Source organism: Mesitornis unicolor, unplaced genomic scaffold, assembly GCF_000695765.1.
Source record: "Mesitornis unicolor isolate BGI_N332 unplaced genomic scaffold, ASM69576v1 scaffold33300, whole genome shotgun sequence".
Lineage (NCBI taxonomy): Eukaryota > Metazoa > Chordata > Aves > Mesitornithiformes > Mesitornithidae > Mesitornis > Mesitornis unicolor.
In genome coordinates this window covers 15,061-25,612 of record NW_010160878.1, presented here as the reverse complement: position 1 = coordinate 25,612, position 10,552 = coordinate 15,061, and the positions used below count along the sequence as shown (strand labels likewise).

Below are 10,552 nucleotides of genomic sequence, written 5' to 3'. Positions count from 1 at the left end.
AACACAAATTGTTCTAAAAACATTGCCAAATATTTTGCAAATGGCTCTTTTGGATAATAAGCTCCCTTCTATAGGTAAATAGGATAGACAAGCAGGTACAGTTCGACGTGTCACAGATACAACTGTGTATAGATCTTCTGGAAAAGCGACAAATTCCAAAATACATAAATATCCCTTGTACCATACAGCAAGACAGTATCCTACACCAATTCATAGACAGGGACCAAATGTTTGCAACAGAAAAATAGTAGGGGCGTGATAACCCTTCCTAGTGAAGAATCTAGAGTTACCCCAGTGCAGTATTAACATAACTGCATTAATGATATTCAAACTCGCTGTGAAAGGAGGTAAGAAAAAACAAGCCTATAATTAAGTCTGCAAACTTTAGGTAATTACTGTACCTGGTCTATCCACCATAACTTTGAATAACTGCAAGTTCATGCAAAAAAAATTGCTATCTTATATGAAAAGAGCAGTCTGTTAGAAGCATTGTTATGGAATATGCAAGAAGTCATCTCTTTTGCAAGTGCTGGTTACTTAGTGAGTCTCTTGGCTACATCACTGTAAGCTATTTCGATTTCTTTGTCTCCAGGACAGGTGTTGGTGAATTCATCCCTGCTGTAAGCATTCGTCAGGTATCTCCAAATCCCCGTCATTTCCTTCGGAATCTCAAAGTTGCGGTATTTTTTGGCCACCACCTAGAACAAAACAACAACAAAAAAAAATCAGATTATGAATTTACATCTTTCATCTTAAACCACTTTTCCCTATTCTTCCACACGTACGCTCAGCGTCACTTCTAAAGTCCGCAGAACCTGCCCCTCTGGGATGTGCCTGGGCCTGGCAGTGTTCTGCCTCGCTCAGTCTGCGTTGCCGTCCTCACCAAAGTAAATACTTCTGCACCCAGGCAGAAACTTAATCTGTGGCTCCATCTGCAGTACAAAACTGTCAGAGATCACTGGAGACAGTGAAAAGAAAATCAAACCACGATTATATAGGCGCATCTTCACTCCTGTAGTTATCCTGAAGTACCTCTTTTTAGCCTTTGGACTTTTTCCTCACTGAATTCAACTGCTCTATCCCTAAAGCCCTGTGAATTACCCAGATCTTATGCAATTTAATGTGCTGTTAATACTGTAGTTAAGCTTAAATGAGAGCTTACAAACAGCTGAAATTAGATGGACTCCTGAATGTCATAAACCATGAGCATTTTGTCCTTCGTTATCACTTAACACACAGGTCACGTACCTTGACAATGTGCAGTTTGGGTAGCAGGTTGCAGTCTGCTAATGTCATCTCATTGCCATCCAAAAACTTGCGGGTAGAAACTGTAATATCCTCCATGCTATTTTCATCTATCTCATCAGGGAGAGGAGAGTTCAGATACTCGTCCAGTTTCTGGAGGGTTTTCAAGAGGCCACGTTCTAAGGCTACAGAGGAAGGAACACTTTTAAGAACGAAAACAGAAAGCCAAGGCACAGCACACAAATTAAAGCAAATTATTATTTTGAATATCAAAACCAGAGCTGAAAAACAAAATCCACATCCCTGTACTACCCAGATCAGACCGTGTATTGAAGGATTTTTAACACTTGTACCATTTTTATGGCAACGCTACTGCTGGAGCTACCTTCATGGTCACAGCAACACTGAAACTGAACTAGAATCCCTTTAAATATCACAGAGATGCAGGTTATTTGCAAGTCAGTTTATGTATGCGTTCACAGTCATTTAAAAGACTCTAAGACTGTCCACAAGCGTTTATTTTTGGTTTAAAAAGTGGCTTATGCCAGTTTCTTAAGACTACACCTAACTGGCTTAAACTAATTAGAATTAAGCTATGCTAGGGTTTATATTCATTCAGACGTAATCTGTTTAATGTCACATGCTCAGCGAGCAGCCACGACTCAGCACACACTGCCAAGGAGATTGATGAATACAGCAGCAGAGGGCAGCACACCCCACGAAATCAAAAAGTATTTCTCAGCTGTTTACAAACATTTTGCATCTCTCCATTTGAAATACAGCAGAAAGGCATCCTGATTTCCTGACTCAGGTTTTCCCTCCAAGCACTATGAGGACCAAAGAATGGCATTAAACTATTTAAAGGTCTAATTGTTCATTCTTTATCTCTTATTGATCTCTTACCTAAAGGTCTTAATCCTTCAAAGAAAGCAACACAAACTCAGCTTAACTCAGATCTCGGAATGGGAGCCCTCAATCCTAGACAGGTCAAACAACGAAGCGTGCAGAAATGTGTGGAAGCTCAACCCCTGGAGCACGACACAAACTCTGCGTGGAATTTGGTTCTGGATGTTAAAATCACTTCTACTTAGTTCAAGAGCCCTGAGTGGCTGTTGCTCAGAGAAGTTTCAGTGCCAGGGATGTTTACAAACCATGCACACACGACTAAAATTCTGATTGAGCATCATCTAATTGAAGCTCTCTTTGAAAGTGTTGAACTCTTTGTTTCTGACCATTAACTTTAAACCACAGCTTTAATTCATGAGACTCCCTCACGTGTCCACCAACATGCAGCAAAATTTGTCAGTGAGATGTGCCACAGTAAAATTGCTCTGAAAAAACACGAGGTAACCTACCTTCATTAGCTTCTGGTCTAGAATTTTTGATAAATGCAGAAAATTTGGCAAATATATCCATTCCAGCAGTGTTTGATTCTGGATGCTTTGGTGAAAGTTTCAGGTACCTAAAAAGTAGAAAGGAGTAGATCTACAGCACATTCAGCAGAAGGATGCTCATCATATATTAACTAGCACTAAAAGAGGGTTCTGTATCATGTACATTTACCAGTTGATCCATTCTCAGATTAATGTGGACCTGTCTCTTACATGAAGTAAGAAAAGGCACAAAAGCAAGAACTCCAAGCTATTTGTAATGTCTAATCTTCAGCTTATCGATGCTAGGAACATTTAATTAGTGCAGAAAAGCCCTCTGAGAACTCTCCATCCAATCTAAGGCGACAAATGATCATTTTAACACTTACTTGGGTGGAGCCAAAACATCTTCCAGGAACTCTTCAATCTTATTCACATCTGTTTTCACTTCACCATTGTAAGTTATGAAGGGTGGATGAGTGCCTGGGGCCAAATTTTGAAGGTCTGCTGGTTTTCTAGGGTAAAATACAAACCAATACAAAATTAAGCACGGGACATCCATGACCCCAGCTTTCACTGCTATGATCACAAAGGCACCGCCTGAGGCTTTTGCATCCTTGCAGTTTTAAAAAGATATCACCCATTTGCTTTTTTAAAGGTGAGTTTACAGCTTGATCAGCATTTTTAATATGTACTTGATAGCAACCCATTTCAAATACTTAAAAATACCACTACCACTGGCTATGTTTTTTCTCGTGTTGATATAATGTTGACTAGCAGGAGGATATATATATATACACACACATATACACACACACTCCCCACACACACAGTCTTTCCCAAGACCTGCAGTACAGAGTTTATATATAGCGTAAGCTGTGATCAGTGATAATCCTCCTCCTTTACACAGAGCTTCTCTGGAAATAAGCAAGGCTGAGATAGAGCAGTACATAGAAACCATTTATTATGTGCACACAGAATGTGGTTCCAGACAAGCTGACAGATGCTTAAACATCACGTTTAAAAACGATGCTTAAAGCTTGCTCCAGTGAAAAAAAACTATTTCCAAATAAGAGCAGCACTCGGGCAAAGGGAGGAGAATCCCTGCCATCAGCACGAACAGAGACAAGAGAAACAGAATCAAGCTGAAATACTCAGACATCTCTAAATATGAAGTCAGTTTTGGCAATACCTCTCGCTATTCACTCCAGCTCCTTTCATACTGATCCTTAGCGAGCTAAGCCACTCTATTTTATAAGCAATTGGCTTCTCTCTCCTCTGGCTGTGCCTTGACGCTGTAGTGACAAGGAACAACACTGCAGGCATTTATTTACAAGCCTGTACATCAGCTGGGCATATACACCTACCTACTTATTCACCTCAAAATGCCTAACCTACTCTTTAATGTAAAGCTCTCCCATCTGCCTCGTCAGGGGATTCAGATGCAAATCTGAAGTCAATAATGAGATGTGGATTCATTACAAGCTATAAAACCCAAAGCATCATCCAAAAAGCTGCAGCCAATTTTTCCCCAGTAAATCATCATGGTATTAGTTACTCCCATGCCAAGGCAACTGTCTCAGTGCAAGCAGAAATAAAATTAAGAGTGCTGCTTGGCACTCGTTCAGTAGCAGCACTTAAACCTTCCCTTGATGGAGCTATTGACCTCAGTCCAGGATGATGGCTCAGAAGGCCGCAGTCTACCTGGCTTCCTGAAGAAGCTCTCCATGTTTTAGAGGACAGCCTGCAATTCCCAGTACTTCAGACCACCCTGCGTGCTGGCACAGGACAGCACACACGATCCAGATGTTTGCACACAACTGCACAATTACATTTCTGTCAAGTTGGCCAGCACACGCGCTACGAGTGACCACCACCTTTTGCTAGCGTTATAACAAGGAACAACAAACAAGGCCTGATCCAGCAGAGAAGTCTGCCAAGATAAAGTTGCCCCTTTGTTACTGTTTGAACAAATCCAAACCAGACCCTAACCCTTGAACTGGGGCTGTGCTTTGTACGACACGGCCACGTTTCTGAGCCAGCACCAGGAACTGGGTTTACTGGAACTGCAGTTCAAGAAAGGCTCCTGACTGCACTGGACAGTGAAACGAGGTAAGTAACACAGACATGGCCATTTGGGGTAGCATGAGAAAGCAGCGTCTGCAGGGGTAGCACACAGACTCAAAACTAAGCACACTTTATAAGTTTATCCTATAGAAATGTTGCTTTCCATTTCTTACAATATGAAGAACCCCTACCAGAATTTCATATCCATTGCTGAACCTTTTAAGCAGGGCAAACACTAACAGTACATAGCACCAAAGTGTACCTACAACATACAGAAGCACTTGTGTATGTAAACCTGAATGAAAACACAGATTTTCGTACTTCAAAACATTAAACACTCTGCTTTAAGCCAGGTGACAAATCTTGTTAATACAAGAATTGAACCTTTTTTAATTTTTAAGCTTCCAAGAAGTTATTTCTCATTAATGGTTGCCATCGCCTTCTTACTTTTAGGATTTAAAGTCTGTCATCAGTTAATGCTTTAAGTAGCTTAACACTTCATTTTAATACAGCTTTGTAACCCACAACAATTACAGGAAGTCATTGTGGCTCCCTTCCCATTTCACATGTTGGCCAGATAAAATTCCTCATAAGGAATGTTATTTGGAAAACAAACACAGGCAGGACCACCGGATCTGCAGTAATGCTATCAGAGGAAAGATTTCATTTCACAAACAGACTAATCTATTGAACTAACCAAAAAAGTTCTCCAAGAACCAGAGTGCATCTCAAGGGTCCCAGAGCATTTTATTGACCCCTCTTGCCACTGCACCCAGACCACCTGCATCTTGCAAGAAAAAGCAAGCAGAGATTAACACCCCACAGCCAAAGCCCAAACACAACGCAGGGTTTGACTTCCACTTTGCTACCCTTGCCAGCAGATCACAACCAAACCCTGGTTTACCACGTACAAGCCACAGCCATTAGAGCACAAGAGTACACAGGAACATCCTTAAAAGGCTAAGAGTACAACTTAATAGCCAAACGAGGCAATTAAAATATTATAGTTACATTGACTTCAGAGATAGAACTGGACAAGACATCCAGTTTGGTTCCGGATTTTTTGTTGTTTGAGTTCACAGAACACAGAACATCAAGGATTGGAAGGGACCTCCAAAGCTCATCCAGTCCAATCCCCCTGCCGGAGCAGGAACACCAGATGAGGTTACACAGGAAGGCGTCCAGGCGGGTTTTGAATGTCTGCAGAGAAGGAGACTCCACAACCTCTCTGGGCAGCCTGGGCCAGGGCTCTGTCACCCTCACTGAGAAGAAGTTTCTTCTCCAATTGAAGTGGAACCTCCTGTGTTCCGGCTTGTGCCCATAAACACAAGTTGGTTGGTTTGTTTTTAAAAAAGCTTCAGTAACCACTCAAAATAATTCACTAATAGCTGAAATAGCCAGCTGGGTATCTCTGGGGTACCTGCCCCAAAGTTTACCAGGGTATTTGGAGGTAGGCCCACATATTTAAATATTTGGCTATCACCAGCTAAGCGGGCAGGCTCTTCAACACCAGAGGTAAGGTGTATAAACATCTCACAGCTTTGCCAGAAACCAGAATAGCAATTAGCATTCAAGTAATTTCTTGAAGATCAGACAAAAGGTGCCCCCAAATGCAGGATGCTCTACAGAGATTTATTACCCAAGTACTGCAATGAGCATCTGAGGAGTAACGTGAAAATAAAGTGCCAGCAATAAAACAAGCCTGTCTCCAGTTCCTAGGCAGTGTTTTACACTGCTGAAGCTGCATTCACCTCTGGGCAGTCTTTAATATTTACTAATCTCTTTATTTCATCTTTGTCTGTCAACATAATTGTAAAACCACACAATCAAGACGTTTAAAATCGGATTTCAAAACTTCACTGAACGCAAGCCGGCCCTGAGTGTTGTTACAAGCCCAGCAAATGGTTTACGTACAGCGACTCTGCTCCAGTTACCAGCACAAGCCAAAGCTCCGAGCACTGAAACGCTGCTTCTGAAAAGGGAAGAATAAAGCCTCTGTCTGACTGAACAGAAGCAAGAAATGCACCATTTCTCTGAAAGGGCGCTCCGTCCCACTTTGTTTGCCTATGTGCATATTCTTGTGCCTTAAGAGCAGGACAGAGAACTGCAAAATGTCCTTTTGTTAGCGCAGTGTGATGTCCAGAGCAGTTATGGAAGGGAAAAACACACGCCTCAGTCAGGCAGATCAGACTCAGTTTTTCCTGCCCCAAGTTACTTGCGAACTTTTGTACCCAACCGTGACCTTTCAAGCCTCACAAACATCAGAGCTTGCTTTACTGTTGTGCAGAAATTACACTACGAGGCAGAAGCATGGTTTGCAAGTGAACTTCTTCTCTTTTTTTTGGCTAGCAAAATCAATTCAGATGCTTAAAACCATCCCTCTCCTCTTCAAGAAGCTTGTGTCTTAAACAGGAACAAGAAGAGGGTAATTGGCTTGAATAATGTACTTGTAAAAGCAGTTTCTTGTGACAGTATTAGAAGTATTAAGGAAAAATCTAGTGCCTATTATCATTCTGGTAATACTAACAGGGGAAAAAGCACCATCTGGTAGAAAACATTTCCACTTGAGCAGTTACTGGGTTTGACATTCTGCAACCTACATTACTCTACAAGTAGGTATTAGACAATCCAGAAAGTTAAATTTGAGCTTAGGAAGCTTTAAATAAAGTCTAAATGGAATTAAGTTTGTATCAACATCTGTTCACATCTGAATTACCTTCAGTGGTCCTTCTTTTGCTTTACCAGAAAATCCATTCAGTGCACACACACACACAAAAAGTAGAGTTAATTTGGCCTATTCCTTTGCAGTTCTTAAATTTTGCACTTATTTTGTGTTTTCCCCTCCTCAATATAAAAAACTGAAAGCTTTCCTTGTGTAAGAAGGGACAATCTTAAACATGTGCATCCAATTGCTATTCTAGAAGTTAGACTCACATCCCATTCCCCATCCAATTAACTTGAAGTTGCCAAAGGGACACAAATAAAGCCAATTCATCAGGCATCCGTGGCATTTTAATGACATTTCTCTGACTGATTCAGCAGTAAAGAAGCTTCCAAATATGAAATGTCTCTTTTAGCCTCCTTCTCATCCTCTCTAATAACAGCAATAGGTTAAATAACACCCCCATTAAAAGTAAAGGAAGCCCAACACTACAACCAGTACGCAAGCACCAGTTCTACTCCTGAGGTTTCCACAAACCACATGCAGTGCTAAACGGAAGATCTGATATATTTGGTTTATGTGTGCTGGCAGCAAGAATTACACTTGCAGTAAAATCCCACATTGGGCAGAGATCTTTGAGCTGCTACAAACGCACTCACACTTGACAAAAGCTGCTTTTTCCCCCCTCTGCTTGAGTGGTCGGCCTCAGCCTTACTACACATGGAAACACTTAGCACCCGTTGCCAGCACTGAAGCAGCAAATTCAGTGATTTCTACAAATCAAAACAAGTCACCTCCTTCAATAAAATCACAAGAAGAGGTTAAGCCTAGCAGGGCGATTTCTTTCTTACACATTTTACACTTGATTCGTTGGAGAACACTGTGTATTTCTGTTGGCTTTGTTTCTGAAAATAAGGTTTGTAAGCACTGGCAGCCTCCCCCCTCTCTCCAGAGAGTTCCGTGACTAACGTTACGTTACATTAGTGCTGTGAAAACATTACTTCACACCAAAAACAAATACAAGGCCTCTGCTGAATTTAGCATTACCATTTCTAATAAAAGTACACCCAACCTTAGCAGATTTAAGACTCCTGGATTCGCATCTCGCCCTTCTTAGCCACTAAGATATTCATTTCACAGACAGAAGTTACAATTTAGGTGGCACACAGCATCAGGCCACATCTGGCTAACACGATACAAAAGCAGAACTTTTCACTTTTTATTCCTGCCCGTTTCACAGCTCTTTCACTTGTATTTACCTCACGTGTAGATACTTTCACATTGTTTTTATTCTTCTTGCGTATTAAGCAATATTATCTTAAAATCTTTAAAAAGAGTAGGCTGCACATTATTTGTGAGTTACCCAATAATCTTTGGGGATTTGATCAAAGATCGGTTGATCTAAAATACCCAATCCAGTAGTGTGCACTTGCAGGACCTCACTGTGAGGTTGGTAAGATTCAGTATTCAGTTCTAAGAGACTTCGTGTCAGCTATCAGTTTTACAGGAGAAAACCATCGTCTAGGAAATTCAAAAGAACCTATCAGACCCATTCTTTTTGCTCACACACACTTACAGATAACCATCAATGAATGCGCTGTTTTCATCAAGGTTGCCTTTCAGTATTTATGAGGACAGATCTTCTTCCCAATTTCAGAAAATAAGCCACGCAAGATGTAGAAGTCCCAGACAAACATTTGTTACACCAAGTGCACTGTACTCTTGCACATGAGATAAACCAAATTATTTCTTACCTCTTCAGGTCAACTGTTGTGACACTGAACACCACTCCCTTCAGCCAAAGGATCATGAAGAGCCTCTGAGAAAACGGACAATTTCCTATGCTTTCACCATCACTGCCAGCCTGCAGAAGAGAACGGATCGTTAATGAGGAGGTAGGACTGTGCCATCTACACGTGCTCAAGACCTTTAAATAAAGACAGGTTTGGTAACAATTCCTGGGGTTTACAGCCTGTACAGTCCTCACACCACATACTCACCCAGTCAAACCTGCACCATCCTGCAGGAACAGCCCTTTGCTCTCTAAGTCCAACTGATGCACCCAGACCAGACAGCCTGGAGGCATCTCCATATAACACACAAATGAGCATCCTACAGTATTTAAATACACTCCACATACTAGGAAGGTATGCGTGGACTTCTGCATTTTATTTTATTTCTTTTATTTTAATATCTGCACTTTCCAATGTTTGGGGTTTTTTTGCTGTAGATGTAACAAAGGTTTTATGACAGTGAAATCTGCACATTTCTGAAGTCAGCTAATCTATTTATTTGTCATCTCCTCTTAACAGCTGCTCACAAAATGTATCCAAACAAGACTTCAGACAACAAAATAAGTTCTCTCACACTTCAGATGACCCAACTGCTCTTAACAGCCGAGAAAGGGCAATCGTATTAGTCTGAGCAGCCACACCTTTCGATGGCAGTTTTCCAGCCCCAATATTATTCTTTGCTCTTTATTATTCTTTTTTCCTTCTTCTCCAAGGCATAGCTAATTAATTCAGTCATCTTCCAGTTTACTGCTTGTATCTCTCGCTGTGCAGTGCTACAGCGAGCCAACTACAGCCAGGAACTACGAATCTTCATTGTATTGCAGGTGTTGTAAGGAAAGACATAACTGTGAGTACATAGAGACTTCACTGACAATAAATTCATATTCCAAAGCCACTTTTTATGAGCAATTTCTCAAGAAGTCTTTGTCCTACCACAACAAAGGTCCATTACACAGCAACAGTAAGGCACTCCAGGGCACCCAGTGATGGCATGCATCTCATGATTGCTCTGACAATAACCTATGTATTGCTGAGTTGGAAAATTTTAGGGCTTAGTGGGCTACAATTAGACCAGCAAAATCTTGGCTCTTGTTATAAAATTTAACTACTGAACCAATTTTCAGAGGATCGAAACAGCCGTATATGTCAGATTATCTCGACATATTCTCACGTTAGACAAGTGTCAAAGGATTTTGCTTATTATTATTACTAGAGTACTTCCAAGAACAATTTTAATCAGTACAGCTCTCAAAACCTGGCTAATTCTTTCCTCATTGCTATTAACTGTTCCCTAGTTCATTTCAAACCCCATTGTACCATACGCTAGCTGCACCACTCAGAAATGACAAAACCCAGTTATGTTCGCTAAGCACAGGGTATTTAGAAGAAGAGTTAAGGGTTGACCACAAGGCCTG

The 10,552-nt window shown here is 41.1% G+C and overlaps 1 protein-coding gene across 1 annotated transcript; it reads right to left on the bottom strand.

Annotated features, from left to right (window-relative positions):
* Nucleotides 1-371: 371 nt before the first annotated feature.
* On the bottom strand, nt 372-9,271 carry CLIC4 (chloride intracellular channel 4; the record flags this gene model as incomplete). Its single annotated transcript, XM_010191300.1, has 5 exons — nt 372-698; nt 1,249-1,430; nt 2,601-2,707; nt 3,005-3,130; nt 9,099-9,271. Coding segments are annotated over 5 exons (753 nt in total), but the record flags the coding sequence as incomplete, so codon positions are not given.
* Between the last annotated feature and the right edge of the window lie 1,281 nt (nt 9,272-10,552).